The sequence below is a fragment of the Mercenaria mercenaria genome, chromosome 14, assembly GCF_021730395.1.
Source record: "Mercenaria mercenaria strain notata chromosome 14, MADL_Memer_1, whole genome shotgun sequence".
In the NCBI taxonomy this organism is placed as follows: domain Eukaryota; kingdom Metazoa; phylum Mollusca; class Bivalvia; order Venerida; family Veneridae; genus Mercenaria; species Mercenaria mercenaria.
The window spans coordinates 21,469,680-21,487,687 of NC_069374.1; the positions used below are offsets into that span (position 1 = coordinate 21,469,680).

At 35.0% G+C, this 18,008-nt stretch overlaps 1 protein-coding gene across 2 annotated transcripts in view; it reads left to right on the forward strand.

Moving 5' to 3' along the window:
• LOC123526534 (dynamin-like 120 kDa protein, mitochondrial) overlaps positions 1 to 18,008 on the forward strand; it is a 56,655-nt gene that overhangs the window by 3,131 nt on the left and 35,516 nt on the right. Inside the window, exons 2-5 of one of the 2 annotated variants that reach the window (XM_053523025.1) lie at positions 11,984 to 12,350; positions 14,084 to 14,224; positions 15,212 to 15,305; positions 16,747 to 16,788. In XM_053523025.1, coding sequence (XP_053379000.1) covers positions 11,984 to 12,350; positions 14,084 to 14,224; positions 15,212 to 15,305; positions 16,747 to 16,788 — 644 coding nt within the window. The remainder of the gene's footprint in view (positions 1 to 11,983; positions 12,351 to 14,083; positions 14,225 to 15,211; positions 15,306 to 16,746; positions 16,789 to 18,008) is intronic. The other variant, XM_053523026.1, reaches the window with a different exon arrangement.

The following is an 18,008-nucleotide window of genomic DNA, read 5'->3' on the forward strand; positions in this document are numbered from 1 at the left end:
TTATAATGCTTAAGCAAACTTCTATGACAATGTGTTTCTTGTAAAGTTTACTTGAAATAACAAGTTGTTTCAATGATTAAATAATGCGACTGTAAAGAAATGATTGTTTTAATAATGATTTCATGTTTTTTCAACACTTAAGCTAAATACAGTCTTTCAATCGAAAGACATTTTGTCTTTCAAACGAGAGACAGTGTTTAGATCTAGAGACTGTCTCTCAATCCAGGGGAAATCTCCGACCTGCTAACAGCTTACCTGTTGTTTTAAATCATAAATAGTAAATAAAAAACATAAGAACATGACATATTTATCAAGAATTTCTGTTGTAAAAAATTTAAACCTCTAACATTTCAGTCGTCTTCATGTAATGGCGGTCGGATCGGAGGCGTGACCAATGAAAACGCTTCGTGTAGTAATGTGTTTACCTGTATCGGCCATTTTCCAATATGTAGTACACGCGATTTAAACCTCTGAATTTTTATGCCCCCGAAGGGAGGCATATAGTTTTTGAACCGTCTGTCAGTCTGTCCGCAATTTTCATGTCCGGTCCATATCTTTGTCATCCATGGATGGATTTTCAAATAACTTGGCATGAATGTGTACCACAGTAAGACGACATGTCGCGCGCAAGACCCAGGTCCGTAGCTCAAAGGTCAAGGTCACACTTAGATGTTAAAGGTCATTTTTCATGATAGTGCATCGTGTCCAGTCCATATCTTTGTCATCCATGGATGGATTTTCAAATAACTTGGCATGAATGTGTACCACAGTAAGACGACATGTCGCGTGCAAGACCCAGGTCCGAAGGTCACACTTAGACGTTAAAGGTCATTTTTCATGATAGTGCATTGATGGGCGTGTCCGGTCCATATCTTTGTCATTCATGCATGGATTTTAAAATTATTGGGCATGAATGTGTACCACAGTAAAACGACATGTCGCGCGCAAGACCCAGGTCCGTAGCTCAAAGGTCAAGGTCACACTTAGACGTCAAAGGTCATATTTCATGTTAGTGCATTGATGGGCGTGTCCGGTCCATATCTTTGTCATTCATGCATGGATTTTAAAATAACTACGCATGAATGTGTGGCAGAGTAAGACGATGTGTTGAGCGCAAGACCAAGATCCGTAGGTCAAAGGTCCTAAACTCTAACATCGGCCATAACTATTCATTCAAAGTGCCATCGGGGGCATGTGTCATCCTATGGAGACAGCTCTTGTTTTAACTGCCATAGTTTGAAATTTTTTTAAGGAATCTAGATAATATATACATCACTGGAAAGGAAAAATTACAGACTTTCTATGTATGTATTTCTTTTTTTGATCCGTTGCTTTATTATAACATAATTCCCACCCAACGGATTCCGTTGAGTGTTATTTACGTAAAGAAGGGGCAGTGCTATCACATTCTTTTCCTTTTCTGGTTTGTACTCGGAGGCGGATATTGACAAGTCAAAAAAATATTAACGATATTCAACTCTCGAGTACAATTATTTGGACTACTTTTGGAGCTCGAACCCCGGACCTCGAGATCTGTAGGCGGACACTCAACCACGTCGCTAAAGGGTTAACCCAACAGCAAGGCTGTTGGAAGTGGCCTATAAACCTAATCTCATTACACTTCTCCCCCTTTACTTTTCAGAGCTTACCAGCTCTCCAGAATGACACTCCATGTCCACCGCATGAGTCTGTCAAACACTTCTGACACCATTAAAGTAAACCCTGGGAGAGAACTTACCAAGGTCCCTACTGGGGCTCGAACCCCGGACCTCGAGATTGTAGGCAGACACTCAACCTGGTCGCTTAAAGGTTAACCCAACAGCAAAGCTGTTGGAAGTGGCCTATAAACCTACTCTCACTACGTAACAGAGCTATAAAAATAAATAGATCGGCAACTTGAAAGGCATATAGAGCAAATCTCGCAAAAAAAAAAAACGTGGGCATCATCCTGTTATTTGTACCATTGTACAGATAAATTCTGGCCTACTTTCCCCTTATAAAATTGGACGGATACAGTGAACTCGCCTATTCCGAACCAGTCTGTAAATTTACTCATTTCCAAGCTTTAAAGCAGCCGTCGCGCATACGTAAAGAAAAACCGTAAGTTTTGGTTTTATATCTAATGCATTAAACTAATAATTCATTGCTGGTAATAGTTCAAGTTATGCTTACATAATCCATATTTGCAACATTGTCCAAATGCTATATTTTTTCTTATGAGGAAATCTGACAAATGTAAACAAAAATGTCAGATTCAAGAAACGCTTGCGTTTTAGTTTTTTAATGAAATGAAACGAAAGGGAGATTAAAAAGAAGGAAATTTTACGTTCTTTCCAGTCATATATATCCCACATTAAAAACAACTTGACCATTGAGATGCCAAAAGAGGAAATATAGATGGCATACATTTTGCCTATTCCGAATCACACATTTTCAGTTCTGTTTTGCTGCATGTTGTTTAAAGGTTGTAGAAAAAATGCCGATTCAGTGTGTTCAAAATATTAATTTATGTTATTATTTTTACCCATGGCCAGATGTTAAAGAAAAAGGCAGAGGTCTTATTATACCATGTGACTATTTTATTCACACGAAGGACAAGACCGCCCACATGACTGTTTTAAAACAGTATATTTCAATAATGCCAGAGAAGGATGTCATGCCTATCGTTTTAGTCATTTAATTGGCCTTAAATGCGATTATTTCTATTCCTAACATAAAATAATTTCAGTTTTCGAGTCAAGATGGTAGTTTTATGTTGTTGTGGATAGTAAATAAGAAAACAATTTCAGTTCATTTGTGGTGATTCGGAATAGGCGAGTATGACCCGGATTACGCACAGTACCTGATGAGTCTGATCAATTACAGAAATCTGTTACAAACAATGTTTTGTTTCGAATTTTTTTTTCACGTTATTTTGATCGTGACAAATTTGTCCAGCATTTAAGATGAAATTTATATTTAAAATACTATAAGAGCTAAAAGGTTGAATATCGTAGACAGGACACTAAACAATTATTAGAGGCTAGGAAATCTAATGCTAGAAAATACTGGAAATTATTAAAGCAATTTTCATGTTCAAGCTATCCAAAATCGTTGTCTGCAGATGTTTTTGCTAGGTATTTCAAAGCAATTAATAATCCAAATGATAGATTTTATCAGGCCGATGAAGATGTATTAAATTTTAACGACAGATATATAAAGGGCGAATTTCAGGTAATGTTTGATGAATTAGATATTGAATTAGATATTGAAATTTCAGAAGAAGAAATAACTTTGTCTGTCAAGCAATTAAAGTTAAATTCGAGTGGAGGGTCAGATCTGTTATTAAATGAATTTCTCATACATGGTATCGATTATTTACTTCCATATTTATTCCAATTGTTTAATACGTGTATGACTAACGGTTATTTTCCAGATTCTTGGAGTGAGGGTTTGATTGTCCCTATTTTTAAAAGTGGAGATGATAAGAATCCAAGTAATTACAGAGGCATTACTCTTCTTAGTGCTTTAGGCAAGCTCTTCTCTCGAATTTTGAACAATAGGCTTAATAACTGGGCCGAAAATTACAGTGTATACATTGAAGCGCAGGCAGGTTTTCGTAAAGAGATGAGTACGGTAGATAATATATTTGTTTTAAATGCTCTTATTTCACATTGCCTAGGTAATAATGAAAATTTGTATTGTGCTTTCGTCGACTTTACGAAAGCCTTTGATTTTGTAGTGAGGGATATTTTATGGTATAAATTAATAAAGTTTGGTATTAGAGGAAAAATTTTAGATGTCATTAAGTCAATGTACGAATGTGTTAAATCAAAAGTAAAGTTAATGAATACTGTCAGTGACAGTTTTTCGTGTTTTTTAGGAGTTAGACAAGGGGAGTGTTTATCTCCCTTTCTTTTTAGTATGTATCTCAATGATATAGAGGAAACTTTTGTTTTAAAGGGTGTAGAAGGCGTAGATATAGGAACATTGAAACTGTGCTTATTATTGTATGCAGATGACATAATTTTATTTTCAAAAACAGCTGATGGCCTGCAGCGCTCGCTTAATGTTTTAGCAGATTATTGTTTCAATTGGAAATTGTCTGTAAATACCCAGAAAACAAAAATAATGGTGTTTAGAAGAGGTGGTAGGCTTCCACAAAACTTACAATTTTATTACAATGATACCCAATTAGAAATAGTAACAAAGTTTAAATATCTAGGTGTTATATTCACGAGCGGAGGAGCTTACAATGAAACTGATAATATGCTATCGGGACAAGCTCTAAAGGCAATATTTCAGCTAAATAAATACATATATAGATTTACCCCTTTCGCACCAAAATTTTTGTTAGAACTATTTGATAAATTAATAGCACCAATTTTAAACTACTCCTCAGAAGTCTGGGGCTTTAATAAAGGCTTGAAAATAGAACGAGTACACATGAATTTTTGTAAACGCATTCTAGGTGTGAAACTATGCACTCAGAACACTTTTGTATATGGAGAAACTGGTAGAATTTCATTTATGTTTAGACGTTTTTTATCTATAATTAGATATTGGTTAAAAATTTGCTCTAGTCCGGACACAAAATATATAAAAATTGCATATAAGATGTTAATAACAGATTCAGATATTTATCCAAACAGGACAAACTGGGTGACCGAAATAAAATTCTTATTATCAAAATTTGGTTTCTATGAAGTGTGGATTAATCAAGGTGTTGGAGATGTAAACATTTTTCTTTCAATTGTAAAACAACGTTTAACAGACAATTTTGTACAAGATTGGCAAGCAAGTTTAAATGAATCGTCCAGAGCTCTGTTTTATAGATCTATTGCATTTTTTGAATTTAAACCGTATTTGAATATTACAAATGTTACTAAATATCGTATTGCATTATCAAAATTAAGAATGTCATCTCATAGACTAGAAGTAGAATGTGGTAGATGGAAAAAGCCTCAAAGAACTCCATTTGATGATAGAAAATGTACAATATGTAAGTCTTTAGAAGACGAATATCATTTTATCATAGAATGCTCACTTTATTCAGATTTAAGGAAACATTATACATTAAGAAATATTTCTGGCATTTGCCAAATTATGTTAAATTTACTGAGTTGATGAATTCTACAAATGAACATGAAGTAAGAAAACTATCAACATACGTTTTTAAGGCGTTTGAAAGAAGAAAGGTGTTCTCTAATATTTAATTTAAATAATATCGGAGAAGATTAATTGTATGAATTGCCAGGTTTTAATGTTATAAAATTAACGAATAACATGAGACGTCTAATCACAAATATGCTGATTCATATGTAAATTTGTCTCTCCCACAAATGCTAGATTTGTGTTGTATTTTATATATTGTATAATGTGTTGTATTTTATATATTGTATAATGTGTTGTATTTTATGTATTGCATAATGTGTTGTATTTTATATATTGTATAATGTGACTCGCTGTATTACCTATGTTCTTTATATTGATGCTTTGTTCATGGGCCATAAATGGCTTATTACAAATAAAGAATATCATATATATTTAAAATATAAACTTGACGAAGTAAAACGATAAAAAAAAAATACTGTTTCGGAAAGGGCAAGTTCGCTGTAACAATTTATTCCATTAATGTAACCAGACGCTTGGTCAACATTTTCAGTTTTATTCCGTCAATGTTTAACAGACGCATGGTTAAAAATAGAATGACCTGTAACGAAATGATCATGTGACTCATGACAAGATATTAATTTCGCACTTAGAACGGTCAGGTGTGTAACTGTTTCAAGTTATCACAGTTTGTTACCCATTTGAGTTACTGCTTATACTTTTATAACTTGTTTCAGTTATCATAAAATATTACAAAGCCCTCCTGTGCCAATTCCTCATTTTGACTGAGACTAATGCAATTATTTCCTGAATCCTTGAACTTTTAATTATCTTTCCAGATATGCAGTAAAAAAATTTACGCAAGACTGATAAAGTTTTAGGCAAAAGTTTTAAAGCTATAAAACTCTTAACATCCCATTATGCTTATCAGGTCATTAGGCTGTGATGAATCTGTATACAAACATTTTGCACCATTGTTTCGTTTATTTCCATCACGAAATTATACTTTGTATGCATTTAACGCTTCAAACAAACGATACGGGTATCTAGACGGTAGAGTTAGATATTATTCGTCAAAGTCTGCACGGTAAAACTCGGTAAATAAGAATACTTTTTCAAGATAGGACTTTACTGTACCGGTACAAATAACCAGAGTATATATAAGGAGAGAGAATTCTTACAAACTTAGTAATGCCTTGCAAGGGGAAGATTTCCCCAGAAAAGGGTTTTCTTTGGAGGCTAAATAATAGAAAATGGGGCTCGGAATACTTTTGGGGGTAGGTATGATTCTGAAAATGACAAAATTTGAAAGAAAAAGAACGTTTTTTATCCTTTTTTATGAAGCGGTACAAATAGGAGTATATAAGGCGACGAATTAGGTCAGTGAGATGCTTCAACTGTCCGAGCCATTAACTCAACAATCGCTAGATTATGTAAACATATTAAGCAGGGACCTGGCATGAACGGTATTTGCACTCACAGAATAAAGCTAAACAATTGTTACTGATGCCAAATTATGATCAAGTCTGTAAACACATTAAGCTAGCATATCGAAAGGGGTACTGGAATATTTGACCTTTCTGGTGAGTAATGTTTATTTAGTAACAAGCATCTCACTGATACTGATTCTTGTGTTCGTTACAGTCTAGGTTTTTAATGGAAATAAACAACAACACTTCAAGGGGTGAAATTTAACAAAAATATATTTGTACCGTGGTACAAATAAGCAGATAATGCCAAAACGTGACAACTGACGCGTTCTCCACACGTCATTTTGTATGCAAAAGCATGCAATTATTAATCGGTAAATTAATTATCACCGTAAGACCACGCTTCTTTTGATGGTAAGAAACGTGTACTTTGTGTCTTAAGACTATTTCACATTAAACTAATGTTGTTTTAGAAGCTGACATATATTTTAAATGTAGTTTTAAAGGTACAAATTGTAACTCCATGCTGGCCAATGTTGGTTTTTACTATTAAGATAATGCCAATCCATGCTCTGACACAAGATCACGCGAGATTACAGCCAGTTGCCATTCTGTGTATTTTATACTTATTTGTTTTGATCCACATTTTCCTACTGCTCTACTCATTTATTTTTATTGATCAGTTCGGATATTAGGGCACTTCAGCGTATCACGTTGCATAGCAACAAGCGGAGGTGACAGCAAACGCTAAGTTGTAATTGGAAAGCGTTTCATGTTGGCAGTGGCCACGAGCCTTCGATTCTAGGATTACAGAAGTTCCATATTCCTAGACAAAACCTACGAGGATAGGCTAGGATTATGGAAGTATTTAAGAAGCATCAAATATATGTTCAAGACATGCATAAATGATTTTGTAAACTTACTTTTTTTCACTTAAAATAGCGAAAATGAAATACAAAAACGTATACAGGACTGGTGTTGATTTTGCCTGTTTCTATATACTGACACCGGGCTGACCAGTCCTAGCACTATCCTCTTAATGCTGAGTGCCAAGCGAGGCAGCTACTAGTACCATTTTTTATGTCTTTGGTATGACACGGCCGGGGATCGAACCCATGACCTCCTGCACTCGAAGCGGATGCTTTACCACTAGGCTATCCAGGCAGTCGTATGATTCAAAATATAAGATCTGCCTCTTTTAAGGTCAAGGTCATAACACCAGCACAAATTCTTGACGTCAGAAACTTAATAACATAGACACAAGATGTTTACTGTGACAATCTGAGCAGTTTTACGGGGGGTATTAATCGCTTCTGTGATAGCTGTAGTTTAACTAGATGTACTCTTAGATCTATTCCATTACCTGACATGATCATATATTTAACCTTTATCCTGCTGGCGGCAAGTTATTCTGCCATCCATGCGGGCTGACCATGGCCTGCACTGTTCGCTATTCAGTCAGTAAATTTTTAGTGAACACCCCTTCAAAAATGAATGGTACTACCCAAATTGAATGATGGACCACTCCATTTTAGAAATTTAGCAGGCTAAGGGTTAATGTGTTTGGTTTGTATAGACATGGTTCGCACAGGTCCTTAAAAGTCCTTGAATTTGACCCTAAGTGCTTGAAAAGTCCTTGATTTTTTTCTTCCAAAAAATCCCCTGAAAAAGTACTTGAATTTTGAAAAAGAAGGTAGAAAAGTCCTTAAATTTTGCTAAAAACGGGGGTGCAATCGTATTGTAGGGGAAAAATACAAAAAATAAATAATAAATAAGTCAAAACGAGCGAAAAAACTGTGTAAAATAAAAATACATGCACACCCACGGAGGGAACGCTAGTTGAACACAGTTTCGGTACGGAAGTTAGATACGGAATAACGATTTTCACAACGTTAAAATATTATGCGCAAGGTCATTATAGGTTAGAGACCACCAATTGTTTTCCCATAGACTTACATTGTAACATTATGGCGTGTACGGCCTTCCATACATCGAAACATGTATATCTAATTACAAGTTTTTCAAGAACTATCCTAGTTCTACCAAAATATCGGACGAAAAACATATGAATAGTGATACTTTATTTAAGTAATTTTCGTGTGAATGAGATGACACCCTGTTTACATCATTGACATGGTGGGAGAAATTCGTTTGATAAAACTTTTTTTCAATACACATAAAATGTAGCAAATTTTGTCAAAATGTATAATAAAATACTGTAAATGCAGTGAAAAAATATCAATTTTGAAAAAATAATCACTTCCTGGGTTTGTTTACATGACTGACCAATCAGAACGCACAGACGTTACCTTATTCCCAGGTATACACTTACCTCATTCCCAGTAAGTTCCCTGTACTTTTTTGAATTGGTGGTCTCTGACCTATAGATGAATGTTTCGTATCACATTTTCCAATTTTACAGTGATATTGTGGAACATGATCCAATACCAGATGTCTTACAAAGTTTCATCAAGAAATGTTCAGTTTTAAGAAAGATATGGACAGTTTACTGAGGTCACCCCCTGTTGATTTATATGCCCAGACCTGGTCCCTGTCGTCGTCAGTTTGCAATTTTTTGTGAAAATTTCACTTATTTGCATTTGATTTCACTTGGAAGCTGAAATACGATTCATTCCGTAAAAATAGAAATAAGGTCTAATAATTTTGATCATTCTCTAACATTACAGAGATAAAAATGATCCTTTTTCGCCCAAAAGCTCAGATAAAAATGGGCACACCTGTTAAAACAAAGAGGCCAAAATTTAACAAAAATCAAATTTCACGCTTATTTTTTGCACGAAAACGTCTTCTACATCATTTACAACAGATTTGTGGCCATTTACATTACCTGTGATGGCTTCCGACGAAAGTCATGTTTTAGCTCTATTATAGGTTAGAGACCACCAATTGTTTTCCCATAGACTTACATTGTAACATTATGGCATGTACGGCCTTCCATACATCAAAACATGTATATCTAATTACAAGTTTTTCAAGAACTATCCTAGTTCTACCAAAATATCGGACGAAAAACATATGAATAGTGATACTTTATTTAAGTAATTTTCGTGTGAATGAGATGACCCCCTGTTTACATCATTGACATGGCGGGAGAAATTCGTTTGATAAAACTTTTTTTCAATACACATAAAATGTAGCAAATTTTGTCAAAATGTATAATAAAATACTGTAAATGCAGTGAAAAAATATCAATTTTGAAAAAATAATCACTTCCTGGGTTTGTTTACATGACTGACCAATCAGAACGCACAGACGTTACCTTATTCCCAGGTATACACTTACCTCATTCCCAGTAAGTTCCCTGTACTTTTTTGAATTGGTGGTCTCTGACCTGTAGCGTGACTTATGGTATGATGGTATTAAATGCCTCCGCTACTATTTTCTATATAAAATTAAGAACTTATAACAAATTTGTATCAAGATTTCTAGCCTTTCACTTCCTTTGAGACTACCCTTGTCTTGAAGGTCTGTCTTTAGGCAATCAAAATATGCCCAGAAAATATGGGGTTGACCATAATGCAGTGAAACCATGGTCACGTGACTGAGACATGTGATGAAAACGCTAATATTGCGTATGTAGACATCAGGAAATACCTACTTTCACTTTCATTTTACAAGGCAGCTTCAAATCAACTTTTGAAGCATATAACGTAGCTTAAAATCATCTGCGGGCATTCACTTTTACAATCAAGCATCAATAAAGCTTATATCTGGCATGAAAATGGCCTTTACTAGGCGGGAAGATTGCACTATATATTGATATGGACTACGTTCGAGTGGACCACGGAGGCATATCCGGCTAATTGCCCCCTTCATGCCTATAAGAAATACCAAAGTTTTCAAAATCGTTCTGTTGCAGTCAATTATTGTACGTAAGTCAATTGTCAACAATTTTGCCAACTTTCAGTCTGAAAGAATGGCTACTGTCGGAATTATGCCCCATTCAGACAGACAGTCAACACCTGCAAAAAATGTGTCAGGGGCATAGATAACGCCAATTTTTCATTAAATATAGTATCATACGGCCTTACTTTTCTTATTTCTAGAATTCGTTTGCAAGAAACAGCTAGAAGTACACGAAAAATAATCGATTTCTGTCATTCTTACCTAAAATGGTGTCGCTGATGCAAAACTGAGATATGGGGAATCACCTTAAAAATCAGAATTTTGCCTACTTTCCAAAAAAATCGCAAATTTGCCCAAAATATGCAATTGATATGCCACGTTTGTCTTAAAATGGTGCTTATTGCTCAATTCTGATCAGAAAGTACCAGTTTTACATCGGTTGAAGCAGTTTTCACGAAGTGCGAATTTTTCATTTTAGGTATGATGGTATTAAATGCCTCCGCTACTATTTTCTGTATAAAATTAACAACTTATAACAAATTTGTATCAAGATTTCTAGCCTTTCACTTCCTGTGAGACTACCCTTGTCTTGAAGGTCTGTCTTTAGGCAATCAAAATATACCCAGAAAATATGGGGTTGACCATAATGCAGTGAAACCATGGTCACGTGACTGAGACGTGATGAAAACACTAATATTGCGTATGTAGACATCAGGAAATACCTACTTTCACTTTCATTTTACAAGGCAGCTTCAAATCAAATTTTGAAGCATATAACATAGCTTAAAATCATCTGCGGGCATTCACTTTTACAATCAAGCATCAATAAAGCTTATATCTGGCATGAAAATGGCCTTTACTAGGCGGGAAAATTGCACTATATATTGATTATATATGGACTACATTCAAGTGGACCACGGAGGCATATCCGGCTAATTGCCCCCTTCATGCCTTATCAACAACAACAATGAGTGGCCCAAAAAATAAATGTAGTTTCGCCAATAAATGGCTTACACAGGATGATTATTCATCGTGGTTAAAGGAGTTTAAGTCAGACAAGCATAAGTGTATGTGATAAACTCATTGATGTCGGAACTATGGGAGAAAGTGCGTTGAAATCACACGCGAAAACAAGAAGTGAAGTCCCTTGAGGACAAATTGAAAACTAGTCTTGAGAGCTTGAAAGACTTGTAAGAAACATGTACTAAGTATGTATACAGGCAAATATAGCTCATAAAAGGTAATCCCATTGAAGATCTCATAAAGGTTAAGATATGCTATTGTAGCTTATGGAAAATAGAACTGTTCTGTAACTTTTCTTCTATCTTAATGCTTTATGAAGAGCCTAAATGGTTTTGTAATTTAAGATTTAAAGCGATTAAAATAGTCCTTGAAAATCGATAAAAAGTCCTTGAAAAGTCCTTGAATTTTTTTTGCCAAGTCCTGTATGAACCATGATAGACTTTGACAGGCTTTAGAGAACTAAATACTGGTAGAAGTTCAAGAGTGTTATATATTAAGCACTACTAACACCTATTGCTACATGTCTCCAGTGCTACTGAGATGATGTTTAACCAAGCAAGTTATTTTTTCAGGCCTTACTGCCAGCTTTGTGTGAGAAGAGTGGCTGATGGCACTAGGAAAGCAGAAAATACCAGACAACTTGCAGTGTCCAGAAGAACTTTAACTGGTTCATTAAATGCCCATGCCAGCAAGACAAACCTTTTAATTCTTCAAAGGACAGTGAGAGCTCAAGGATGTTTGAAGAACATGCATATCAGAACACAGAGGATAGAAAAGCCTCTACTTCGGATAATTCTAGGTCCTCAGCTGGTCGTTTGTACTCAGCAAGTGCGACATATGGGTGGTCTTTCCCGTGCGCTGGGCACCGTCGGGAGGTTCCTACGAGTCAGATATTTAATCTTTACTGGTGCAATAGGTGGTGGAGTAGCAGCAAATCAGGTTAGTTTATGATACTTGTTCACTCATAGGTATACCTTGGCTTTAAGTATATGATTTGGCTGTAGCTTAAGAGTGTACAAGCTGATCAGCCAAATATTTTAAATCTTATTAAAAGTTTTCTGCTTGATTAAAAAGCAGTCTCTCACTAAGTCAATGAGGTTGCTGAACTTGGAAGTTCAAAGGGCTTGCTTCTGACCAACTTACAGCCCAAACATTCAAAGGATTGACTTCTTTCTTATGAGGAAAACACCTAGGTATCCTACTCCGAGAAGGTTGCTTTACCCAGCTTGAAAGCAAATACTGTAAAATGATTGATATTCATGAGAGACTTTTTGAGCTGCACCATGAGAAAACCAATTTAGTGCATTTGCGACCAGCATGGATCCAGACCAGCCTGCGCATCCTTGCAGTCTGGTCAGGATCCATGCTGTTCGCTTTCAAAGCCTATTGCAATTGGAGAAACCGTTAGCAAATAGCATGGATCCTGACAAGACTGCGCGGATGCGCAGGCTGGTCTGGATCCATGCTGGTCGCGAATGCACTATGTTGGTTTTCTCATGGTGCGGCTCATTTTTGTTGATTGACTCGGCAATTACCGTAGATACCCATGTATAATGCGCAGTTTTTTGACCCCCGGGACCACCCCCGAATCGTGGGTGCGCATAATACACAGGTATAGACAATTTTCCAACTTCAAAACAAGTTTGTTACCGATGTTCGCCATTTTGGTAAAGGGAAACTACTCCCCGCGCTTACTGTCTCCGCTAAAATCTAAGATTGCCGTTACGTTCCGTAAAAGATCGAATTGTTTATTTTTCTTTCAAACAAAATTAATTTCATATAAATTTAAAAGTATTTTGACGAAAGAAATGTTTATAAATCACAAAAATTATGTTACTAATTAAAGATCGAGAATTATCTTTAACCGAGATCAAACTGTGAATAACATAATTGACACGAGGTGACACGTTGATTGCCGGTAATTACTGGCTTTATGATCGTGACAAAAAGACTATCACACCTTTTGTTATCAGTTTAAATTGAGAAGCTCATGTCATTTTGAAAGATACCATTCCGAAATATTGAATCAGCTGCTATTTATTTATTCAAAATAGTGAATTAAAAAAGGTAAAACAACAAATATAACAATAATTTACTGGTTTTATTTTCGAGAAAACAAAAATCGATAGTACCGTGAGACCGATGCTGCTCTCCGCCGTGGAGATAAAATTTATTACCGGTGTCGATGTAAACTCTACTTTCGTTTTCCATCCACCTCAAAATTGACCAAATTTTTTTTTTTTTTTTTTTTTTTTTTTTTTTTTTTTTTTTTTTTTTTTTTTTTTCCCCAGGATTTTGCACTAAGATCGGGGGTGCGCATTATACACGGGTGCGCATTATACACGGGTATCTACGGTAAATCCCAATCAACAAGTAAAATTCCCACTTACTTAATGTTCAGAAGTTGAAATCCAGGAATTAATGTCCCCCACATATTTGGCTCAAACTATGAAAATTAATGTCATGCTCACGGAATTAAATGATTTCACATTACTGAATAAATCTGGCAGAATATACATGTATTACATGATTGTAGTAAAATTGTAATTTAAGAAGTTTCCTTATTACATGTTACTGTAATAACTTTTTCATCAAAAAAAAATCAATGTCATTTTGCAGTCTTTCAAAAGTTCTACAGTGTAATGAAAAATATGCATTTGTTCAATTTTTAGACGTATGAGTCATGGAAACAGCACATACCAGACATGAAGTGGTTGAAACATTACATTCCAGAACCAGAGACCTTGGATAAAATGGCAGTACCATTTAGACAAGCAAGAGAACTAGTCAACAGAATACATCTACCTGAAAAGGTATGCATTACTGCATTTGTAAGTAAAAAAAACGGTAATTACTGTAAGTTTACTGGTTTTTGCATGTGCAAAACATAGAAAATCTTGAACTTCGGTTTTGCTAAATGTTGCAAACATTACCACACGTCAAACTGTTAGAAACTGTTAAAAGCCTTCTAGAGAAAATAGGTTTACATAATATTATAGTGTGTACTTCACTTTGTTGATTCTATTGTTTTCCAAAAGTTCTTTATCATGAATTACAGAACAGAATCAGAATAAAAATCAGCTCACATGCTAGTTTTTAGCTAGACTGTTTGAAGAATATTGAGAGCTACTCTGCTCACCAGTAGTTGATGTCACGCTCCTGTTTCAGTTTTGGGTGCATGGCTATATGAGCCATACCATGAGAAAACCAACATTGTGCATTTGCAACCAGCATGGATCCAGACCAGCCTGCCCATCCACGCAGTCTGGTCAAGATCCATGCTGTTCGCTAATGGTTTCTTTAATTACAAAGCTTTGAAAGCGAACAGCATGGATCCAGACCAGACTGCGCGGATGTGCAGGCTGGTCTGGATCCAAAACTGTCAGACTTACACATCAAATGTATCTGCATAACTATGTTAGAGAACTCTTGGTTGAAATAAGTTTTGATAATGGCCCTTTATTGAAAGTTATAGCCCATGTTTAACTTAGAAATTAGAATAGTCGAGTGCACTGTCTTATGAACAGCTTTCGATGAATTGATGTTTTCTTTTAAAAAATATAAATGTTATATTCCTTTATGTAACTGATTAGAGTTTTTCACATACTTTTATCTTAAGCCATTGTTATGATGTTACTTTCATTTATACTGTGACAATGTCACGAAAATTGATTGCTAGTTAATCAGTACAAAGCTACCAATGAACCTTGTTGGACTTCATTTTTAATGCAAGACAAAGTTAGCCTTATATTATATTCATTACATGACGTAATGGAATGTGATATTTATTCTGTTTACAGGGCTGGTTGGGAGAAAAGTTTCCAAAGATGAAGGATATGTCAGACTGGCTGTCACACGGATCCAACAAAGAATTAGGCTCTATTTTCTCGGATGGTATCTTGTTTTATACACCTTTTTTTTGCACTAACTTATTTTTGTAGCAACAGTTGATTGTAAATTGCTTCAGACAGGCTTAGAATAGGGCCCATAGACATCAAAAGTTTTGAGTCAAAATCTTAGACAGCTTTCTTGTAGATATTGCTTTTTTTTATAAAGAACATATCTAAACAAACCATTGGGTAAATATAGTTCCTTAGGGCAAGAATTTCTCATAAAAAACGTTGATTCCTTAGAAACAAAAAAAATTGACAGATTTAGTGTTTAGCGTTTTAGTTTAAGATTCAGACTCAGTTAAGTCCTAATGAATCTTTCTGCCACCTTTTTGTATCATCACATTTCTGTCATTCTTTTCTATAACCATTTTTCTAGTAAAAGAGAAACAAATCATGGTCATGCCATTACTAAGTTATGGTCTCGAGTGTCATGGTTAATGTGTAAGGACCAAACAGGTTTTAGAACACATCTGATTCAATATTATGTTACTTGATAAAGACAGTTTACAATATTTTTAAATATGTCATTTTGACATTGTGTAAATAGGTTTAAGCAAGTTATTTGCTTCAGCAACACAATAAATTGTAACAAATGTCAAAGCACACACAAAAAGATTATTGAGAAATCTTGACAGTTTTAACAGCTCTGATAAGTTATTGATAATTAATTGAATGGATATGAAGTTAACAGTCATTTGAATCACAGCACAGCATAACATTGTATCCCCCACACAACAAAGTGGTAAGGTGGGGGTATACTGGTTTCAGGTTGTCCATCTCAGTAGACACAATCTTGTGTGCACCAAATCTCCTCATCTCCTTGACACAATTGAATTAAACTTTACACAAGTGATCAGTAACAACAGTAGTTGTGCATGATGCACATTAGGTTCTTTCAGAAAAATATTCTGCAGAGTTATGGGACTTTGTTTTTTGTTACTATACTATATACATAGAGTCTGCATATTCCATCTTGTGCGCACCTGATCTCTTGAACCCATAGACACAGTTTAATGAAACTTCACACAAGTGATCAATAGTGACCCTAGTTGTGCATGGTGTATGATAGGTTCTTTTAGAAAAATATTCTGCAGAGTTATGGGACTTTGTTTTTTTGTTACTATTCAATATACTTAGAGACTGCATATGCCATCTTGTGTGCACCTGATCTCCTGAACCCTTGCACACAATTTAATGAAACTTCACAAAAGTGATCAGTACCAACCCAAGTTGTGCACAGTGGATGTTATGTTCTTTCAGAAAAAAATCTTCCGTTATTGATTTTGTTATTTTTTGTTACTTTATATTGTGTGTATCAAATTGCAATGTACTGTGTCAGTGCCTGCAGGGGGTACATTCATCACCTTCAGTGATAGCTCTAGTCTTTTTCTGTTCTCTTTTTTTTCTGTCCTTGTAACATGTTGATATGCTTGTATTCCCAGGTAGAGAGTCAGTTTTGGATGTATTAGGCAATCATTTACCAGGTTTGTACTTAATAACTTCTCCTCTAACCCAGTGTGCTAGATATCATTATCCCCCAATCTGCTTGAATGATTGACTTCAGAGATGAGTTGTTTTATCTTACACAGTTTGCTAATATAAAAATGTTTTCCTCAAATCTGTTTGGAAAGCTAGCTAATGGACAGTTTATATGCAAAGTTAAATATTTGTGGTCGATCTTGGACTTAAGGTTGTTCTGCTTGTTTGTTGCCCAGGAAGCAACTGCTTAAAGTAATTTATCCCCATCACCTAGAATGAAAAATAAAATATCGGTCCAGCATATGGATGAATGTATGAATATTTAATGTGTTGTATGACACATATGTATGTCTTATCTGTAAGTTCCTTAAATTATGACTAGATAAATGGCAGAGTATAATTTAATGTAACCAGAAAATGATTTAAAGGGACCAACTTCCAAAGTTTTATCAAAGTTCTTGAAGTTTAGAAAACACACCAATGACAGTAATGATGTTAAAAGAAAATTGAAAAGCAGATTGATGTAGATTTTTTGTTTGTTTTGGGGTTTAACGCCATTTTTCAACGGTATTTTAGTTATGGATTTTGTACCTTTTAAACCTGTTTTCAGCAAGTGAATTCCAACTTTCCAACATGAATCAGAGGTGGAGGACTAATGATATCAGACACAATATCTTTTATCAAATCGTCACAATTGATGTAGAGGATTTAAGGCAATAAATATTTTAGAACCTGCTTATGAAACTGTAAAATGTAGAGAAAATGTCTGGGAATTTAGCTTTACTTTTACAGTCATTAATAATTTGTACTTTTTGAAAAGTCATTTCATTATTTTGATGTCAGTCTGTAAGCAGGTTGCATTAAGCTTTGGTGTGTATATATATATGATACTCGGGACCAAAACATGCATTTTGTTCATTGTGGGTACATCATGTCAAACCAGCTTCATTGTTTAAACTATGTTCATACTGGTGTTCATGGAGTTTAGAGGCATATGTATTGTAGAGGAACAGGTATTCTATTGTAACAAGACATATTCTTTAAGTTTACCTTTTCTTGACAATTTGTATTATTTATTCAAGTAAGAATATGAAGAAATAGTGTTAGGCCGTCCAACTGATGTAAACACGATTAGTAACACGAGACTTGTACATGTATATTTTTGATCGCATAGAACCAAAAGTTACATCAACGATTTCGACGCACGTATTTTATGTCAGACCTA